Here is a 23552-nt window from a genome sequence, read left to right on the forward strand (position 1 = left end):
ATACTGGCAAATAAGTAATGAAGTCCACAGCTATGTGCTGCCATGGACCAGATGGTACAGGTAATGGCGGGAGAGAACCATCAGGAAGTCATCTGGGGACTTCATTGCGGGCACAAATTGGACAGGCAGCCACGTAAGCATAGACCTCTCTCCTCATGGACGGCCACCAGTAGTGGTGAGAAATCAACTGTAGAGTCTTCCTTTGTCTCACGTGAACAGCCACTTTGGACAAGTGGCCCCAAGACAAAACTCGCTCCTTCTCAGATTCGGCCACAAGAGTCTTCCCTGGGGTAATTCGTGACTGACTGGAGCAACAGTGACCATCTTGGATGGTTCAATGATAAATTGTGGATCCTCCTCTTGATGCTCGGATAAAAAGGAGCGAGAGCATTGGCTCTGACATCTTGTCACCGGACCTGAAATGTAATTAAAAAGGTCTGGGATGAGAGGGAGCAGATACAGGTCCCGGACCAGGGCCGGAAAAATGCCAGAAGGGCCTGACTGGTCATGGGCTGCCTTGTCTGCTACGTTGTTAACAGAATCTCTGTTCTCAAAATAACCAAACTGTTAACAGTTGTGATGGAGCACAAAGTCGCTGACTCCGTCACTTACCCTAGCAGGCCACGGGTATCATTAGAAATATTGGTCTTGTAGAAAATCTTCCTTTCCTCCATCCAGGGTAATATTAGTAATATATCCCATCTGGTTCATGGGGATGCGGGCAACATGGGCCTGTGTGATTTCAAATGACAGCACTGAATTTCAGCCCCAGTCCTTACCCCTCCTGGACCATGATCTGATTAAGTTCATGGAAATCTAGGCAGGGGCGTAACCCTTCGTCTTTAGTCGTTCATGGCCTGCCTCTCCAAAACAGAGATATAATATAGTCTGCTTTCTGGCAGCTCAGCCCCTGGGACAAGATTAACAGTGCAGTAGCATAATCATAAGGACGATAGGGAGGAAGTTCTTGGTACCCCTGCTCCAAAAACACATCCCCAAAGTCAGTCAGGTATTTAGGCACAGACTGGGTATCCATCTTTGCAAGCTGAGTGCCCAAGCAGTGTCCTTGACAATACAAACTCCACTTTACCAACTCCCGAGTCTGCCAATCTACCACAGTGTTGTGTAGAGTGAGCCAATGAAGTCCAAGAACCTCAGGAGAGGGCAGACCTTCTAGCACATAGCAGTCAGTACCTTCTGAGTGCATGGCCACTACCTGTAGATGTAACCCTCGGATGACTTGAGTAAAATACCTTTGTCTCAAGGGTGCAGAGTTGATGGAGATTATGGGTATAGGTCAGGACAGTGTATGTGGTTTGAGGCCCTGGACCTGGATGAACCTAGCGTTGATCAAGTTGAACCCAACCCTACTGTCCAGAAAGGCAGAAACAACCACTCAAACAAATCTCAGCAGGCATAAAAAATGTTGTCCTACCTACGAAGGATATATGTACACCTGGGTTGCTAAACTTCCCGCAACCCAGGCTCCTTAGTTTTCCAGCGGCTGTTTACAGTGAGAAAGAGAAGGACATGTGCCCACAGTAAAAACATACTCCACCTTTACGCCAAGCAACAGACTGCTTTCCAGAATGAGTTGCACCACCCAACTGCATAGGTTCCTCAGATGACTCAGACCAGGTTTCCCTTGGCCTGGACCTCCCGCACATTGGGATGTCTCTTTATGTCTCTGGCAGAGACGGCGATCCACCCGAATAGCCAGAGACATGGCCACCTCAAGGGAAACTGGAGTCTCATATAGGACTATGGCATCCTTCTGTCATGTCGGACGCTGTTCAGACCAGGTCATCCGACAGACAGCGGTAATTCCGCTTTTGTCCACTATGCGCTCATTGGCGTTGGCTAGATTTTATCTAGCTGGTCCGGGTTAATTTACCTGGTGCTTGGATTGGAAGCTGGGCCATGCCCACTGCCTTTAAATAGTTCTCCTGAACGTTGGGCGTCGCCGATTATAGCTTCTGTCTTGTGCGTGGTTATCTCGGTCTGGAGTGGTGAGCTAGTAGTTGGAGTATCGTTGCTGGTGGTGTATTTCCCTTTGTCTTATTTTCTCCTTCCCATATTTGTATTTGTTTTGCCCTTTGCATTTATACTGTATTCCTGAGTGACTGCGGCGTGGTGCTTATTTTTCCGTTATCCTTGTCTGTGCTAACTGTGGGTATTGGAGTGTGGTCTCTTCACTGGTGGTGGGTGGTGGTTTCAGCCTAGGGTTGAAACAGGAGATAGGGCGAGAGTGGAGGCCCATATATGCACACCATCAGTGTAAACTCTGGGAGAGGGTCAGTCAGGGTTTCCCTAGTCTGAGGGAAATCGCAGGGGCCCGGGTTATTAGCTCTTTCCTACCTAGGTCTCCCGTGACACCTTCACCCTTACTGATAACCCTTCACAGAACTGGCAATGGAACTCTGGGTCGTTCCACTAAGTGTCAGTGTACACTTATCTTGTAAGAGCTCCTATGCTGTGCATTTAATTCCTTTACTTTGCTTTCCACTCTTTTTAGAATTCAATGCTTACATTTCCTTTCTTGTAATTTGTCATCACATTCCTTCATGGACTGCATATTATGTATATAATCACATTCCTCCCTTAGAAATATTCTTAAGATGTGAGAAGAATGACACAAATCTATTTGTATTACAATCTACTATCTTTTATTTTAAGTGAAGTGTTCAGAAAATGTATTCACACTGAATAATGATAAGTGAGAAATTTCAGTCTACATGAATTATTCTTTATATAACTGGTGAATGGATGTCTCATAGACGACACCCCAAATAATGAGAAGGTCATTTATTCAAAATCCGTACCAGCTTACCTTTTTGGAAAATAGGATACAATCTTACTACAACGATCACTCCAGGTTTAGACAGTATGAAATACGTCTTTCTTATTTTCTACTAATTAAGACTTCCCTGGCGGTGTAAAAAGTGGAGGAGTAAATATCATTTATTTTAATGCAGGAGGGTAGAATAGGGCGCTAATAGGTTTATTGTTAGTAGAAATGACTCGAGAAGTATGAGTGGAATTTTAAAGTTTATTTCTATATGGATTCAGCAAAATAGTGGCAGCTAGCCACCATTTTTCTGACCAATATTGTGCCATCAAACAGTTAAAAAAAAGATCATTATACTTACCTCACCACTCACTTCTCCAGCTCCTTTGCTTCTTACCACCACCTGTTCGGTGTCAGTCGCAATGACGTCATGAAGTTTACTCATCTTTTTTAGGTAATAGCATACAGTGTTTTGGCTAGAAGGGGGAACTTAGTGTTCTCCACCAATCCTAAGAATGAAAAGAACACAACACTGGTTCACTGTGTTCCCCTGCACAATAGACCTGTAACCAATCACTTTACAAAGAACGTTAAGTCAATCGCATTCAGGTGAATGCTTCTGTCCATTTCTTTCAGCACCGAGACTCCTATTGATCAATTTTATTTTTAAGTTCTTTGAATGTACAGTAGTTATTTTTATTCTCATATGTATGAGCAGCTTATGTTGTTAGCGCTTAGCATGTCAGGCCAAACCTACAAAAATACAAGAAACCAATGTACTGAAATACGCAAATCATTTTATTTAAATAATTGAATTTACAAAAATGAAACAAAACATCAAACATCAAAATAAATTACTGTAAATATTTTGCAATGAACAAAATGAGAAAAAATATTACGAAAGATATAATTTTTTTTGTATTCTGCCCTAGCTCTGCTATTACACAGAAATACTTCATATGATCCGCTGTGTAATTGTGGAGCATGAAATACAGTGTCCAGCACTGGAGAAGCCATCCAGCCCAGGAGACGTTTACTGGGAGGCCACTGTCCTTATACCAAGAGCAACTTTGTTGTCAGTGCAATATCTATGGGCATAAATAAAACATAATACAATATTTCTTTATAAAAATATTAATATTTTAAATTAACAATTTTCATTTTAAATAAATATGACATTTAAATACGTTTAATGAATGGTTATTACATTTTTGAGACTCGGAGACATCAGCTGAGGCACCGAAGAGAGGTAAAATGTTTGTAAGGACATTTAAAATTTGCAGGAATGAACCTGCCCTGACATAATTGTGACAAAACAAATAAATAGGAATATAAGACATTTTGGTCCTTATATTGCATACAGTATGTATCTACAATTTGTGATCTGGTGCATTGCTATACTCAACAATGCAAATTCAAGTAATTTTAACATAATCCCTAACATTGACATGAAACTGTCCCTCCTTGAATCCCAGTACAAAAGCAAAGTGCTGGTGTCCCATGCGAAAAATATAGCATGTCTCCAAATTGTCTAAGACAACTGAAGCCCAAATGCAGCAAGAGATTCAAGTAATGTAGCAGCATGAAACTTACAAAATATTAATTTTTCTTACAAAAGAAACCAAAAAACAACACACACCCATCTCTTATCTATCCATGTAGTAATTGTCATTGCATAATCTCTATAACAAAAAGTATTATAGATATAACTGGTCCCAAATGTGGCACAATGTAGCACCAGTATATATGTCCACTGTGCTTCACATGGGGCGTCATTATTTTCTGGGCTGGTGAAATTGTGAGTACGGTATGTGAAAACGCCTTCCTAAAGTATGACTATAATAGACCATGTATGAATATTCTATATCCATGCAACAGCCGTTCTGGAACATGGCAGCCCGTGTGGTTGGACCTTAGCAATAATGACTTAGTCTAGTGCAGCAGGGAAGTCCCAGCTTTCTCATTTCTAAAGATATATCCAATAATATATCTCTGACATAAAAATAAATAATCTGGAACACCAAAAATAAATATAAACTATCATAAAATAATGTGAATAGTCTCATATACAGCAAGTAAAAATGCTGATAAAGCACTTTGATCAGTGGTTGTACATCTGTGAGCAGCACTTATTTTTCCTTCCGCATTTCAGTTCCAATTCTGTAACAATTTTGAGCAATCCCAGTGCTAATGTTTGTTCCTGCTTCTATCAGCCCTCACAGCTCAGAGGAGCGTTCCTTCAGTAGTACCGCTGGGTTTACCTCGTCCAGTGCAGAGTTTGTACTTGCATTAATGGTTGCTGACTCACTGATTTTACTTTTTAAAACATGAAATGAGACAACAGGACAGTCCTTAACGTTTTGGCAAATGAGCTTCTGCAAAGAAGCAGTCTTCACAATGTCAAAGCCAACCTTCCCACCAAAAGTGCTTGGCTTCCAGTATTCGGGTGAGCAAATTGGATTACCCATCAGACCTTTTAAGGAAAATGGAGCACCAATTTCAACCATTGTCTCTCCAAATATGGCGTCTTGGCGGGGCTTTTCTACCAAAAGTCCTGGGTAAAACTCCATTGCATCAATGTCCCCATAGAGGTTTTCAAGTTCGGCAGACATTTCTTTCTCTCCTAAAATTAAAATAGATTGTTAGCTCAAAACATAAACATAATATGTTACATGTTATCATTGCAGGGGCCGACATATCACTGGTCCAACCTGTTCACCTGCATAGGGGCCCAGGAGATAAGGGGGCCCACTTTCACCTCCAAAGCAGCATGCAACTGCTCTGATAGACTGAAATATGGATTGCAAAGGGCACATATACCATCCTTGCACAGGAGCCCTTTATATCTATGTCCGCCACTGCATCATTATATTTCTTGAAACTGACGTTTCTCATTAAATATACTTCAGTGCACAACTTCATAATGATTTTCATGCTGCTTATTTCAAGGACTGGAAACCACCCAGAGTCTAATGTTTCTTCCTGAGTAGACTGCTATTACATTAAGTCACCAGTTCTAACATGTCACAGACTCCATGAAAGAAATTGGCAGGTTCTACGAGACACCTTACAATCGAATTGTATGCTGTATGACATATCCTTTGTCGATAACTCTTAGAGAAAGCATAAATATCTTTTGAACTATGGGAAAATAATTGTTTGAGAATATATATTATAGAATGAATATTGAAACACCGATGGATGACTTATACTACATAGTGAACTTAATCCATGCTGATAGCTTGTAAATTCCTTTGGTTGAAGGCCTAGGGTTCTTTATTGCGTATGAATTTGTTATAGAGTCATCTGATTGGTTAACACAAGGTTAATCTGTGCAGAAGCCGTTCTTCATAATCTCTTGTGCGTGTCTGTGATTTCAGCATTATTGTTTTCACTACACGCTGTCGCTTCGTAACAATGATCTTTCGTAAGAACTAGAACTCCCCGTGACTTATACAATTAAACAAAACCGCAGAATTAACCCTAGCGCCTGAGCAGCTCTCTGCAGCCACAGGAGGAGGACGCTGTGAGCTCTTACCAGTCAGCTCCTCGAAGGACGTGAATGGTTTCAGCATAAAGCGCTTCCTGTAGTCATTCAGCGACTGGTATCTCATCTCTCTGCTTTGCTCTATGGAAGCCATGGCCACTCTAAACACGGCTGCAGGGAAGTTTCTACCACCAGCCACCTGTTTATGTGAATACAGAGTTCAGAAAGATTAGATACAGTTTACACCTTGCAGCATTAGATCAACAGATTATTTGTAGATGTGTGGTCTGTCTTTCTCTACAGTATTGGCAAATTGCATTTTTCCCCTCTTTTTATATTTGGACCAGCACTCTTCCCATTTGGCACAGACATTTTTAGTTAGCAGGAGACTGCAAGAGGGGTTTCACCTATCTTTGTTCTCAATTCACAGTCAGAGAGCTTGTGGGGGATGAGTTTTCTAAGGCCTTTCACTTGATGTTGGTGCTGTGTGGCGGCCATTGCTGCTGTGGTTTTGTGCTTGTGGAGTGGTGTGACCTCAAGTCATGGGGACTCACTCTTGCAGCATAATTGCTGTGAGGCACCAGGTTGTCCACCCTGTTGGGGCATTGCCGATGTAGCAGTGGTTGTCACATGGTGCCACACCTTTAAGGCTAAAAATGTTAAGGGCCCGTTGAGAGGTTTGCCATGACGTTGCAGTGGGCTCCATGCAGTCTGATCAGAATGTTAAACTAAGAATCTTGAGTTCAGTTTTGTAAAATTTTTGCAGAGAGGTATTAGATCAACATGTGATTTTTGGATGTGTGATCCATGTCTTTTTCTACAGAAGTGACATATATATATGTATGTATGTATGTATATGTATGTTAATGTACAACATGATGTTTCTTACCCTTCCAGCATTTTGCTTGCTAAAAGATTCAACCATCTGTGATATCCCATGCTCCAGCATGACAGAATTATTATAGAGAAATTGCTGATAATTGTACTCCTTGTCACGTATCTGGAAAGTGTCTGGTAGGAGAGGATGCCAGTGGTATAGGGTGTTGAACTCTGCAGCAATTCGGTTCTGATATTGGAACCTCTGGTTAAACAGCAGCTCTGGGTCAAACTTCAGTTTAAAGTGATATCCACTTAGATGCTGCACATAATCTTCAATTACAATCTTGATGGTTTCACCTGAAATAAGAATATCACATATATGCTTGAGCAATACAATTCTGTACATTTTAGACAGAGATAAGAGTGTCCGCCCCATCAATCCAATCCATTTGTCCTATATTACTTTGGTCAAATAACTGCATCTGTTGCAGTCCTTATGATGATTACACATAGTCATTTCTGGAGCTGAGCAGATCTGATGAGATTCAAGTTCACCAAATCCACCGGATTTTACTGGGAAATTTGACTTGCCGCACAATAAATGCGACTGACACTACAGATACTCAAACACAAGCAACAGCCCAATAATGGATGCATGGGCAGGACATCTTCATTCACATATTACAGTTTGCTCTGTACTCACCAATCAAAATGAGCCTGGCAGTTTGGAAAACGCGTTCATCGTCCCACTCAGGATGCTCCTGCACAAGAATATCACAGACGCGATTGTGTTCTCTTAGCCAAATGGTAGCATACATCATCAGACCCGGAACAAGACCAAAGACTTCCTGCCCAACAGCAAATTTAAGGTGGTCTGGCACATGTGGTGGATACAGCATCTCAGCCCCTGACTCATTCACTGTTGGAGGATACATCTCACCTTGAAGAATCTGTAAGTAAAATATAGGTATATGATTAAAGTTAAGTTTTAAATTTTACATAAATGGCACATAGAATTGGTCAAAAGGAATAGAGGATATAATATGATGCCTTTAAAACTTCTGCATATACTGCAATGTTATTTGTGCTGTTTATTTTATTGTGTTGGGATATATCGTGGATGTATCTACAGCTATTATACAAGTCACATTTAAAGACATGGGTACTTGTGCTTTATTATATATTGTCATTTTGAGGGATACAATATGAATTGAGATAATCACCTGGTATTTTAACTTTCCGTCCTTCTTCAGGCGTAGATTCTGTTGTCTGTCTAAGCTTTCCCCGTAGACATGGCTTAAGTCAACCTGTAGGACACATTTACAATCACATTAGGGTCAGATTCAGATGTTATAGAGAAGGTGAGAAAGACAAGCTAATGAAATACAAGCCTTGCTTACCCCATGCCCCAGAGCTTTAGTGAAGGCAGCACCTCTCTTGACGTCAGTTTTAAAGAACTGATGTGTGAAGTGTTGTGCAAAGAATGCAAACATGACATTGGTGCCTTGCGGGTCAGGGATGAACTGTCTTCTCAGTAACAACTTCTCTACGACTATCTTGGCACTGGGGAGTTCCTTCTTTCCTGTAATGTAAAAGGGATCAAGGAACCATTAATAAATGTTGTACACAACCTCTGCCTTACCAATGGTGATGTTGAGTGTGAGCACGGTATTCCCATGTGAATATAAACAGAATCCCCCTTGTAAAGATAAGTCAAAAAGTGTGAATTGAAAAGTAAGTGTAGAGCAGGACTGGATAAGGCATTCATACTATTCTTTAACAACACTTATCTTTTCAGTAGACAATCTGCATGAAAAAAATGCTAAATATTACCTGTGGTATCTATGTGTCATAATATATCCCCATAGGTTTATTATTACGTGTGATGTAACATAGCAAGCAGTCTGCCAAGGGCTTGCAATCTAATCATCTTACGTAGACAACATACCTTTGACTCCCATTGGTGTTGGACAGTCCTTTCCCACTGGGGGCAGTGATCGGGTGTAGTAGGAAATGTTGGAATATGCTTCCCAATTTCTGTAGTCATAGTAACTGTTGTAGGTAGGTGGGCTATCTATCAAGTGAGACCTTGCTGTAAAAACAAGTAAGAAAAAGAAAGAATATCATTTTCTGAAACTTTATTGGTTAAGATTAGATGAGACTTTAGGGAACATTTAGCTAAATAACTTTCAACAATCCCGATTCCTGATTACTCTTAACATACTTATATGTACTATTACCCATATTCCTTTAGCACATGCACACTTGGCTCAAATGAGCATGCATGTCATGTCTGAAGAGTGCAGAGTGGTAGGTGTCATCTATATTTTTTATACTATCCATTCTTTAACATCAGCAAACAATCAGAGAAGTTTGCGCATAACAAATCCAACCGGAAATGATAATACAACTCAGTAAAGATGCCAGGGCCTCTCTACAGGCTATATATATATATATATATATATATATATATATATATATATATATATATACATATATATAAAAATACCTAAGCTTAGTGTCTTTCCAGATGCAGAGTGGTGGATACACAAGTGATTTCTATCTCCTACTCTCAGATTCTATCTATAGAAAGTAAATGGCATATCCTATGAAAATAGTATGGAATTTCACTATTAGCCAACGAACCATAGAGCAAAGGTTTACTCACATGTTAAAACATATTGCATAATCCTGTCTCTCAGGAATGAAATATTATTAATGATATTCCAAATGCCTTTGAAGTGGGTTAGGATGTAGTGGACGGTGCTGGGAGCGGGTTTTAAGGTGATTCTTAGCCATGTTAATAGTTCCGCTGTAGAAAGAGGAACGAATAGAGATTACAATCTACCTTACAAAATGACAAAATAGCATATAGGAAAGGCTGTGGAGCTACTTACGTGTGGTGCAGTTTTCCCCGTAATATCCTGTCCTTGTGCAATCACATTCATATCGGTCTGGACCGGCAGTCATGCAATCACCCCGGTTCTGACATGGGTTAGAGCAGCAGGGATTCGCTGAAAAAATCAAATGAAAATAAAAGTTATTTTTGGGGTCGAAAAACAAACGTAATAAAAAAATTTAGTTGTAGAACACACAAGGGGTTAATCTGTAACTATACTTTATATCTAAAAGCACTTTACAAACTTCGACATTACGTAAAACTGATTTGTACACTATACATTCAGAAATTAGTTAACAGCCTTGTGAAAAATATTCGAGAGATGCAAACGCCGCTCTGCTAGACGAGACTTGTGCAGCTCTGCTACATCGCTTTATTAGTCTGCCACATCAGTTTCTACAAGCCCTGTCTTATGTAATGTACCATACAGCTATTAATGCTGTACTATAAAAATGCATTGCTGGGTTCTAGTTTTAATAGCTACAACAAATTATATCATTTTATGCAAAGCAATAACTATAGCAATTATTTAAAAAAAATGACCAAATACTGTGATCTAACCATATACAAAGCAACATATAACTAAGAAATCATTGCATATATCATATAAACCAGATCAGTGTTAAGTAACAAATAATTTCACTTTTACCAAATAAAACCACATTAAAGAAAATATATAATTTACCTGCATAAGAAGAAACAAGGAGCGAACACAGGAGCAGTCCGAGCATCTTCATTCCAGCAGTGGATGATTAATGTCCTGGAGCAGCAATGTGTAGTAATTCGTGCAGTAACTGGAGTTCTCTGCTCCTTTCTGATAAAACCTTCCACAGTTCTCCCTTATATATAGCAGCAGTCCCACCCCTGGAGGCTTGGCAAAAGATGAGCGACGTGCTGAGGCTACGTCATCATCTTCTCTGATGATGTTATATGAGGCACACTTCATATACTGTAAATGATTTATTTACTGCTTAACTAAAGAAATCCTGATTTACACTAGTACAAGAAAAAAACTTAGGACGCATAGTAAGTTTGTAAAGGTCTAGATGGCAACACTTTCAGCAGACTTTGGTTAAAAGCTGCCTCACTGGAAGGGATTATTTCTCCTTCAAAAAGGTATTTTTGATCCTCCTGGATACCTGTGGAGTGAAGTAGGCAACTGCAAGTCTAAAGTGAACCTTTGTGCGGCTTGTCGGTTAGCGACACTTGATTATTACTGAAAATCTCTCGATATAACACTGCTTAATCAAGTCCTTTCCATTAGGATGGGCATATTCAGCTGCTTGTTCCCCCAGGGGCAGCAGTTCCAAGGTTTCCCCTTTCCCAGGCCAATCACTTCCCGCCACTGTCTTTGCACCTGCATTGTGGATCATGTAACATATCAAATGTGTTAACCCCTTAGATAGTGTTGTCTATAGTGATTGCGATATTAATGGAGTTTGATAAAAGAAGGAGATAGTTCTTCCATCCACGGGAGGTAAAGATTGCTGGAAGCTGACTTAGGTCCTTATGTCTGGCTAATACATCTGCTTACCAAACCATAAAGAAGAAGAAAATATATGGTTCTGTTACAGGTATAAAAGGATAAAAACTAACCCCAACAGCAAAGTAATAAGGATCAAACAATAAATAATATGCTCCCATAAAAAACAGAATGCTTAACTAGAAAAACACAGCTGCACCAATGGAAAAATACAAAAGTTTTATGTGTCTTAGATATGACACCCTAAAAATGATCTTTTTCCCATGAAATATTTTTGTTACTCAATAAAAGTACTAAAGTATTAAAAAAATATAAAAACCTGGCATCACTGTAATTGTACCAACCCAAAGAGTAAAGTTCATGAACAAAACCACAGTTAATGTTCTTTCTACCTAAGGCCTCTTTCACACTTCCGTTTTTCAGAATCAGTCACAATCCGTCAAAGTCTTGAAAAGACGGATCCTGTGCAGATTGTAAAAAATGGATGCACTGGATCAGTTTTTTTGACGGATCCGTTGAAGTAGTTACAGCCAGAATTTTGAGAGAGAGAGACTTTCACCTGACTGGAAATCCTTCCAGGCATGCTCAATTTCAAAAAACGTAGTCCGTTGCTGGATTCCATTTTTTGACGGTCAGCAACGGATCCTGCATCCACTGACTTCCATTATAGCCAACGACGGACAGCACTGGATCCGTCGCTGGGCGATTTTACAACGTACACAAAAAACATTTCTATGTTCGTTGTCTCCTCCCAAGGGACACAGAATTTACAAAGGATCCATCGTACGACGGATGAAACGGAAGGCCATCCATCACAATCCGTCGCTAATACAAGTCTATGAGAAAAAAACTGATCCAGCAGCAACATTTGCTGGATCCGTTTTTTTTCACAAAAAGATGGATTGGGATGGAAACAAAAAGACTGAAGTGTGAAAGAGGCCTAAGACAGACCCTACTTACAGTCAGTATCGACACAGAGTTTCATTTTTTATCATTGAGTTTGTAACAAATTACATACTTATGGAATCTAAAGCCACCCATACATCTTACTTTGCTGTCGGATGAACAATGATTAGGCTGATTATTCAGTCGAAATCTATCTCCCCCAATTCCTTTATACAAAAGAAAATGATTCATATGAAAAAGCTGCTGACAGACATCTCTGGCGGCAGCTTATCGCTTAGACTGGAGTCACATCAACGTATGAAAAATTGGTTCCATTCTCATCCCATATGGTAATCCATGGGTGATTCGAGTGCAATCCGATTATGCCATTTTTTTTCCTCATGCAGAATACAGCTGAGAAGTAAGTAGCAGATCTGCACGGCCCCATTAAATAACATTGGTTGTGTGATTTTTTTTCTTATTGCACTTGTCCCATATATCTGCTCCTGTGAGTGAGCCCTTAGAGAACAGAAGGATCGTCAGTCTGAAATCAAACTGGCCCATTCCTTCTGTCCCCTGACATCATCTGCACATTAGACTGTCAGACAAATCTGGTAATATCAGCGGGTTTGGCAAACATTAGTCTAATGTTTATGTGCCTTAAATGTACAAAAAATAATCCAGCTTGCCCCAAGCACTATTACACCAGCTTGCCCTAAGCACTATTACAACAGTGTATATTATTGTATATTATTTTTGACATATCCCTCTTGTCAAGCTCCTTAGATACCAAAGTAGCAGGGTTCTGGTGAGCAGTTTTGATCCCAATCGGCTCTCAATTACTGTCATGCTCCCATTGATGACACGAGGGCAGCTTCTGCATGGCATTGAGCCATTAAATAGGGGAATTTACAAGTATATATGTGGATTAATAAAGGTGGTAAATTATTAGTACATATTTTTTTTGAAACACCTTTCCTTTTCATAACTGATGGAGTTATGATCTTAGAGAATTTGAGGCTGAATCATTATTGGAATGTACAGATGCATTCTGACTAAAGGGTCTGTCAAACTAGATCTGTCATTTCGAAATACGATTGTGAACTCTGACAACTTTTTAATGGTCACATCCATTCTGGGTAGGATAGTCCAATTACTATGTGTTTCTGAAGTACATATGCTGTGAATTCTGTTGTCTTCATCCCTAGGCTATTAGTGTCTTCACGGTACTTGTCTGCACTTGCCATTAAAAAAAACATTCTTTAGGCCATGTAAAAAGCTTTAGGTCATAGTGTTACTGTATTGCAAATTGCTGGATAGGACTGGCAATTAATATATGAATACAATACATCCTGAGATCAAAGGGCAAAGATGTTACTGTTTGTGGGTGGGGGTGGGGGTTATTGTCAGTATAGGAGAGATGAAAGAACTGAAACACCTCATAAGAGGATCTGTTTGAATAATCAAACAATCTAAACATTTTATGTATGGCCAGCTCCAGACTGGCTCCAGAATGATGCTTCTGCCCAAAGATAGGAAACTTGGAGATGAAAGTGGATATTGAACTGCGCAGCCAAGAATCCAACATAACAATAGGAGACCAGATGCGGTATGGATGCGGTTTTATTTGTCAACTTGTTTCAAGGTGATCAGACCTCTTCATCAGAGGACAAATTACAATGATTCACTGTGTTTCGTCCTGATGAAGAAATTTCAACACCTCGAAACAAGTTGACAAATAAAACCGCATCCATACCGCATCTGGTCTCCTATTGTATGTTGGATTTTCGGCAGCGCAGTTTGACATCCACTTTCATCTCCTAAGTTTACTTGACTACCTGTTTGGTGGAGCAGCCATCTCTACTTACAAGCTAACAAAGGGGATGTGACTTCCACAACGCCCCCAGGTGAGTAAATCCCATTTTACTCTTTCTTTTGTTATATGGATAAGACCCTATTGCACTTATTTTCATTCCCGTTTTTATTTACACACATTCTGTCCAAAGATGGTTTAGGTGTTAACTCTCTAATGTACCTAAACTTTGTCTACAAATAGCTTCTTCAAAGACGAAGAGGACTTGAATGCAAAACTACCTTTTAGCAAACATGACTATGGATAAAAATCCAAACCAGACACGCAATTTGCTTACATATGTTTCACCGTGTTTGCCCCTCATCAGTGCAAAGCAGGAGGTCTAATTTGGCTGGGTGAAAAGCCTATGACAGAAGGTTTAAGGAGTTACATTCATCCTTGTGGAGAGTGCCAAGTTGACATAAAACTATTTATAATTTATAGACCATTAAATGCTCCTCTGGGAATTTAAATATGTCCATAGCCTCTTCAGGAAGAGGAATGGTCCTCTCATGCCACCTATTGGACTGAGCAATCTTAAAATTCAACATTGACATTTTAATGAGTGTCTGTAACAAGCTAGTCTGTAGAGTCAGTACTGTAACACCAGTTGCAATGTAGGAAACTGCAATAGCCATGACTCCTCTGTGCGCTGATTATCTGCCTTATCATTTGAAGTGAAGATCATGGCGATAAGCTACTCTGGTGGTGAAACCTACTTACTCCTACTCAGTAGTAGATGAATTGTGCAACACTACATAGATGTAAGCTGAAAGCAGGGCAGTGGTATGTAAGGCACATTCCTTCCCTATACTGTAAGGACAGACCTACAGCACAAGTGTCATATTGTACCAAGGACTGACAGTGCCAGAGTTCCAATGCCCCAAAACTCACCTGCACAGGTACAGGAGAAAGTAACATGTGACCGGACATGACCACTACTACTGCTTACAAAGAGATGTAACAGCTGGAGACTGTATGGAAACGCTTTCATTTACAAAATGCATGCCAATGACATATATCATTTATCTTTTCCTTACTGATTAACATATACATTTAATAGTGGGAATACACACTGGATCTTTTCATTGAATTATAGATGGATTACTTTGTGTCTGATATGACTTAATTACAAACTAACTATTCGCCCTGTAACCTGGCTAGGGATTTTCCATTACTAAATCAAAGTCCAGCTCACCATAATCGACATCCTTGGGAGCTCAGAGCATGGATCTGCTGTGTCAGGGCATGGAGGAATCAAAAAAATGAAGAATCCAGCTCAGCGAGATAGTGAAAAAACCTTTTCTTTATTCACTTGGAAAATGTGCTCGGTGGAGGATAAAAACATCAGCAATAACAGAGGGTAAAATGCGATATCAATGCGTTTCTGGTGACCGAGCACCCTCAGTCATAACATGTCGATATCTCATTTTATTCTTGTTATTGCTGATGTTTTTATCCTCCACCGAGCACATTTTCCAAGTGAATAAAGAAAAGGTTTTTTCACTACCTTGTTGAGCTGGATTCTTCATTATTTTCAATTATTACAAACTTTTTTCCAAATTGGCTTGCAGCAAAAAAAATCTCTGTAGCCCAGGCTATACTAAACTTTTATTATAATATTCATATTAAAATCATTGTATCAATTAGTGGAAATATTGTATTTAAAAAGGGGAATAAAATCCTAATATTTGAGAAATAGCTAAAATAAAGTCTGTATCTATTGTATGTTGGCCACCTGATATATTAGCAATATTATATGCTAACCCTTGTCCGTAGTACACAGGCTACACTACTACAATACTAGTATCAATCAGTATTTGTTCCTCTATGTGGCTGTAGTCCATTTCAAGGACAATTACTATGTCAGAAGGAACATCAAGCATTGCTAGAAAATTCATCTAGTCAATAGCTAAGAGCTGAATTTTAGAACAATGTCTGATGTGCCTTGATACATGCAATGAATATTCTTTGCCCGTGGACTGCAGCTACATATAGGAGATAATTGATACGCCAATTTTAATATGAATATGATAATAAAAATGATGTTTTAGTGTAGCCGGATATGGAGGGAATTTGTTAATAAAGATAATGTATCTGCCGTCTTCCAATTACTTAGTGTAGTATTACTACACCATGGAAAGACATGATGATGATGATGCAAGAATACACAGTTAGGAAGTTCATACCAAAAAAAGCAAACGGAAGTGAAGAGCTGCCGTGCTGACCTCAGTCTGTCATAAATCATTTTGGCATCTTCTTCAGTGCTAACATATACAGTGCCATAATCATCTTGTGGCTATAGAAGACAAAAGTACGGAGAAAAGAAAAATCCATTTTATTTTTATGAAAAGCAGTTTAAGCAATTGAATACAATAATGTTAAAAAGTCAGAAATGAAAACTTTCTATCCTTATAGTAGAAACTGTGTGACGTTGTGACAAGTATATAAACTTTACAGCATCCCACAGCTGATTAATGTACTGATCCAGGCCACATGTCACTAACATATGAATAATTTACCAGCATTTGTTTGTCCGTCCCTCCACTAAGATATAACAACTGAAGCTACAGATACGTTCTACAATTACACAGTATTACACAGCGATTAGTTTTATTTTTGGCTCAATCTTTTATTTCAATAACGCCAATATACCATAGTTTGCATAATCATAGGAAGCATTTTATGTCGGAAAAACGTGACAAAGATCCCAGACAGGAGACAGGACATTGACGTAAAATTTAGAATCTAGGGAATTTTTATGTTTTTAATATCCGGCAGCAAAGCTCAGGAGTTCCTCTAGTGGTAACGTGCGATTTTCTGGAAAATGACTGCAGTGGGGTAGAGTTACTTCTTGCATGTGAAGCTTTTCGTCTCTCTTCTGATGATTTCTCTTTAGGTATGTGGTGACATAGTTACTGAGGTCAAAGAAGACAAAGATCCATTGAGTTCATTTCTGTTTCTTCTTGGATAAAGTCATAAATTTGCACGTTCAGTCTCAGGAAAACCTGTCTAGTTGCCTTTATACATACATGTAAAGATAAACCCAAGCAATGTATGCAAAAGACCTTGACTAGGAGACCTAGTTTACAGAAAAATTACAATACAGACTTTTTTCAGATTTATTATTTTTTTATATGGATACTGAAACATAGAATAAAACTAATACAGGGGCAAAGTACATGGACAATTTTCTACTTTCTTATTTTTTTCTGTTTTTAAAAGACTCAGCTGCACAGTTCTACGTGGCTGCACGCAATTACCCAACCTATAAAGCTTAAAGCGCCACATCTTCTTATGATAAAACCAGCAAGTATGTACATATCATATCCTGGTGGTATGACAATCCAGATCAATATCACGCATGAAATACCACAATCCTTAGGGAAAGTTTAACAATAGTGGGTGGAACAATAATGTGATATAATTGCCTTGTAATTTCACTGCTTACATCATTTTTGAGCTCATTGGAACACATGAATCAAGGTAAATCTATATAAAATGACACCTCATGTTACACTTAGTCATTAAGGAAACCCATATAACACAGTTGTTGCTAAGGTATTTTCTCGTAACCTTGGCAGCAAGAAGCTTGATATAATACATTGGACAACATTCTAATTTTCTATACCTTATACCTCAATCCACAATATTTAGAAAATAATTGCAGCATGCAATCCCATTACACAGCAGAATCCATGGTAATGCCACTCTGAGAATATATTGGGGCAAATTCATTCATGCAATTGTGCCAATTTTCTAACTCAGTAAATATGGCATTCAGGGGAAATGCCATTCTTTTCACGACTTTGGAATGTGTGGCTATAAGGCCCCTGAATTAATAAATCAGCGTACCCCTTCTGCACCGACCCTTTATCTAGTCAATAAAGACACCATACTGTGTGATGTTGGATGTAATGGCCACGGCAGCCTCGTTTATTGAATGAACATCATATACGAAATATTAAGAAATATTAATTACCTATCAATATGAGAAATAGAATGGACGGGGGGATTGAAGGTTCAACCATTTTCTTTAACCGCAAGAAAACAGACCCTCTGCACTGCCCCCAGCTGCACCGCATTGGATCGGGGCACCCTGAATGTTGCCCATTTTAAAATGTCCTACTGAAGTAGTGAAAAATACTTGGCACTCGTAGTAAGTCAGAGAATATTTAGAGTATATTTAATAAGTGACCTTCATCAGTATACCATACATGAGCAAAAATAGATATATGCACATACATTAGTACAAAATCCACAAATCAATTGAAAAAAGAAAAAACAAAGTATATAGAAATTCAAGTCAAATAAGCATGGAAAACAATCCATAATAGATATGAAAGTATAAACAATGCGTTTATTTCACTATTTCACAAGGGATAGGATCCTACTTGTGCAACACGTATAGGACTGCCGTGGTATCACTTTATTGACAAAATGTCCTCCTGAGACACAGCCCAGTGGGGACCCGCTTACAATTCTATAAGAACCTTGTAACACATGGGAGTCATTCATTCTGCACTGGGCTCCCCTCGTCCTTCAGTGCTATCAACCTGTCCCAAACTCCCCCTACTTTTCCGCCTACCTCTTTGACAGATTAAACAAATCCCCCTTTCACATCTTTAAAGTAATAAACTAATAGAGTGAGTGGGTGGGATGTTTTGTGTTCAAAGTCCAACTCTGAAGGACAGACGTCCCATCAATGCACCTCTTTTTATACCCCCCAAGTGGAACCCTCCTACCTACCAATCAGGTAAGCCCAAAAGTCCCCTCTGCCCCTATAACCCTCCCCAAAAATTCCCACTCCAACCAATGCTTCTCCCAATTGACTCCTTAGTCCCCAAAATTCAGGCCTACCAGTGGGGCATACAATTCAGACAATTATTTGACTTCAGAATGTGTGACTATTAGTCCCCTGCATAAATAAATCTGCAAACCCATTTTTCCCCTTAGATTTTTTTTGGTGACATTTTTTTTCTGCAGGTGTCTACACTAAAATTTGCAATATCAAACTCATTATTGAATTTTCTGCATTTGTTAGATGCTGTAATTATATATTTTTGGTGCAGATTTGAAGCATTTTTAGTACCTATACTCTGGGATACTGCACTTAAAAATGCAATTGCCATTTTTATTTCATTTTTTTCCATCTCCCAATAGGGAATAAATGTAGACAAAAAATGAGAAGTTCAACAGCGTATTTAAACTGGCATGTCTTTTCATGAAATCACATGTAATTTGTTTGAATTGTTGAACTCAGAAGATTTTCTGTCTAAAAAAAACAAAGCAGAAAAAATGCAATATTTACACTAAGGTTACTTTCACATATCAGTTTTTTGCCATCAGGCTCAATCTGGCGAATTTTAAAAATCTGTCGCAAATTGTGAAAAGCTGATGCGACGGATCCGTTTGTTAGCCGGTTCCGACTAGCTGATCAGGGTAATTGGATCCTGGGGAGGAGAGAGAGAAAGAGAGAGCGAGGGGGAGAGAGAGAGAGGGAGAGAGAGTCCAGAATGGAAATAATGGAACACGCATGCTTAGCTTAAAAAAAACGGAATCCATCGCCAGATTCCGTCATTGGAAAGATCAGGCGCCATAGGTTTCCATTCTAGCAAACGCCGGATGTTGCAGGATCTATCGCTGTCCGTTTTTTCGAAGGACACAAAAATCATTACTAAGGAATATGGCCGTAGAAGTTCTGAGGATGGAGTTGGGCCTTATACAATAGTCGAATTCATGAAAACTAATAAAGTAGTTGTAGACATTGTGGATGTCCTGAAATATACTCTGGACTGTTGAATAAATTGGGCCTGCAGGAGGAAGCCGCTCCAGCGAGGAGTGGATCTGAAAATGCCAAGTGGCTATGTACTACTCTCTCATGATTACTTATAGCATGGAGAGAAGAGAAACACCCTGCAGGTGGCTATGTACAAATCCCTGATGACTATTTAAAGTGTTGCATGGAAAGAAACATCTAGACCAAAAGTGTCTGCTCTGCTACCTTTTGTTGGTCCACTTTTGTGTGGCTGGACCTCTTGAGACCATGAAATAGACTATAACACAATGTGAATATATGCTGTAGCCTTTACCAATGAACACTGCCCCAGCCTGTGACTGTGCGGAAAACAATCAATCAAGAGTTCTGCTGTGGGTTACTGCATATCAATAAGTTCTGCTGTGACCTGCATCTGTGAGTAACAATTTGGGCTGTCCCTGACAAGAAAAAAAGTGGATTCTTCCGAGTATGATAAACTGTGAGGTGTGTCATGTTAATTGCCCTGAACCCTAGGCTGTAAGGATGTGCCCATTTCCAGCAGCAATTGTTTGCTCCACCTACTATAAAAGTCTGTTTCTGCTGTTTGCCTTGACTGTCAAGCTCAGTGCCACTACACGCGGTGTGACCATTTAGCTCTGTACAACAGCATTCAAGTGTGACCACTAAACTCTGTGTAAACATTGTTCTGTAACCACCAAGCTCCGTGCCACTACTCAGTGTAGAACCACCAAGATTGTCCCTGAATTAAGAGATTGTAGCAAACATGTTTTGCTAAAACTGAGTTTTGACTGTGTTAAGAGCTACACAAAAAATTGACCCATTTACTTACCAAATTCTGGGATTTTTAAGTTATTTAACTGTATTTTATTACAAATGTAAATTCCTTTTTTTAATTACGTATGTCATACAAATATAAAATAGCCTAGGCTTAATATATAAATCGAGAATAAAAATCTTCCTCAGAATATTCCACACAGGTACATAACAATACACTTGCAGTCTGAAATATCATATTTACTGAATATTTTTAAAGAGTAATGTCTGCTAAAAGTTATTAGTATTACACATTTTTTGCAATAGAGGGTGCATGAATCCATGCCATACATGTGATATTATGCATGCTTATGTACACAATAGTCATATTTCTATGTAGAAGAGCTGGCTAGAGGGGATGCTTGCCTAGAATTATAAAAGCACACAGATCAGGCTTGTATAGGGCGCTAGTCACACAGGTATGTGTAATGTGCTTCTTTATATATATATATATATATATCAATTTCACATGCTGTTGTGCAAATGGAATAGACAACAGATGGAAATTACTGGCAGTTATGAAGATACACTCAATAAAGGAGTGGTTCTGCAGATGGGCACCACAGACCACATCTCAGTACAAATGCTTTCTGGCTAATATTTTGGTCACTTTTGAATGTTGTTTGTGCTTTCACACTCGTGGTAGCATGAGACAGACCCTACAACCCACACAAGTGACTCAGGTAGTGCAGCTCATCCAGGATGGCACATCAATGCGAGCTGTGGCAAGAACATTTGCTGTGTCTGTCAGCGTAGTGTCCAGAGGCTGGAGGCGCTACCAGGAGACAGACCAGTACACCAGGAGATGTGGAGGGGGCCGTAGGAGGGCAACAACCCAGCAGCAGGACCATTACCTCAGCCTTTGTGCAAGAAGGAACAAGAGGAGCTCTGCCAGAGCCCTGAAAAATAACCTCCAGCAAGCCACAAATGTGCATGTGTCTGCACAAATGGTTAGAAACTGACTCCATGAGGATGGTCTGAGTGTACGACTTCCACAGATGGGGGTTGTGCTCACAGCCCAACACCGTGCAGGACACTTGGCATTTGCCACAGAACACCAGGATTGGCAAATTTGCCACTGGCTCCCTGTGCTCTTCACAGATGAAAGCAGGTTCATACTGAGCACATATGGCAGACGTGACTGAGTCTGGAGACGCTGTGGAGAGCGATCTGCTGCCTGCAACATCCTTCAGCATGACCGGTTTGGCAGTGGGTGAGTAATGGTGTGGGGTAGCATTTCTTTCGCACAGCCCTCCATGTGCTCGCCAGAGGTAGCCTGACTGCTATTAGGTACCGAGATGAGATCCTCAGACCCCTTGTGAAACCATATGCTGGTGCTGTTGGCCCTGGGTTCCTCCTAATGCAGGACAATGCCAGACCTCATGTGGCTGGAGTGTGTCAGCAGTTCCTACATGATGAAGGCATTGAAGCTATGGACTGGCCTGCCCATAACCCCAGACCTGAATCCGACTGAACACATCTGGGACATCATGTCTCGCACCATCCACCAGCATCAATTTGCACTACAGACTGTCCAGGAGTTGGCGGATGCTTTAGTCCAGGTCTGGGAGGAGATGCCTCAGGAGACCATCCGCCACCTCATCAGTAGCATGCCCAGGCATTGTAGGGAGGTCATACTGGCACGTGGAGGCCACACACACTACTAAGCATCATTTCCTTGTCTTTCCTTGTCAAACCTACACATATTTGGTATCTCGGCATTCAGAATCGCCCGGTCTATCAATAAAAAAAAAGCATTAACCTGATTGCTAAACGACATAGCGAGAAAAAGTCAAAATGTCAGAATTATGTTTTTTTGGTCACCGTGACATTGCAGTAAAACATTAAAATGCAATAATGGGCGATCAAAAGAACGTATCTGCACAAAAGTGGTATCATTATAAATGTCAGATTGGCACGCAAAAAATAATCCCTCACCCAACCCAAGATCACGAAAAGTGGAGACGCTACGGGTATCGGAAAATGCTCTTTTTTTTTTTTTGTTTAGCAAAGTTTTGAATTTTTTTTTTGCCACTTAGATAAAAAAGAACCTAAAAATGTCTGGTGTCTATGAACTTGTAATGACCTGGAGAATCATAGTGGCAGGTCAGTTTTAGCATTTAGTGAACCTAGCAAAAATACCAAACAAAAAACAAGTGTGGGATTGCACTTTTCTTGCAATTTCACCGCACATGGAATTTTTTTCCCATATTCTAGTACACGATATGGTGAATCCAATTTTGTCGTTCAAAAGTGGAGCGGCCCTCAGACGCAGGACAGCGGGGTACTCGGATCCGGGTCTCTCGGTTCTGAGGATGTCATGGTGGCCCGACCCGGTCCGTGGTCCTGCTAAGGGGCGCCCAATAAAAGGTGTAGGTAGTGGTGTAGGTCGCAGTAAATAACGAGGACACAGGGTTGCAGTCTCTTTACCTCTTTACTGAAGGCTTCGGCATCCGCAATCCAGAGCACTGCTAACAGGGCTGGCTGAGACCGGCCGGTCCGAAGGCACATCCAGAGTTCCCTTTGCAGGTGGAAATCTGTCGCCTACCTACTAGCGCCTCGGTGTTGTAGTACTTCCCTTCTGAGCACCACGGGATAGTCCTCACAACTGTCGTGTATGTTTCTGTTCTTTCTCTCCGTCCCCCAGATGATATGGATAGGACGCACCCATATGATAGGGTAGGCCTGGAGTTATTTTATAGGGACCCTAGAGACGCCCCTCTCCCACAATTGCCTCTGTAGTCTTC

General features: G+C 40.1%; 1 protein-coding gene across 1 annotated transcript; it reads right to left on the bottom strand.

Moving 5' to 3' along the window:
- Positions 1-3566: 3566 nt before the first annotated feature.
- PTGS2 (prostaglandin-endoperoxide synthase 2) lies at positions 3567-10809 on the bottom strand. Its single transcript, XM_077278083.1, has 10 exons — positions 10679-10809; positions 9992-10108; positions 9763-9906; positions 9043-9186; positions 8495-8676; positions 8318-8401; positions 7798-8044; positions 7165-7451; positions 6327-6474; positions 3567-5411 (listed from the first exon to the last, which is right to left on the bottom strand). The coding sequence occupies exons 1-10, from the start codon at positions 10728-10730 to the stop codon at positions 5005-5007; spliced, it is 1812 nt and encodes a 603-aa protein (XP_077134198.1). The 5' UTR covers positions 10731-10809; the 3' UTR covers positions 3567-5004.
- Positions 10810-23552: the final 12743 nt, after the last annotated feature.

This window comes from Ranitomeya variabilis, chromosome 8, assembly GCF_051348905.1.
Source record: "Ranitomeya variabilis isolate aRanVar5 chromosome 8, aRanVar5.hap1, whole genome shotgun sequence".
NCBI lineage: Eukaryota > Metazoa > Chordata > Amphibia > Anura > Dendrobatidae > Ranitomeya > Ranitomeya variabilis.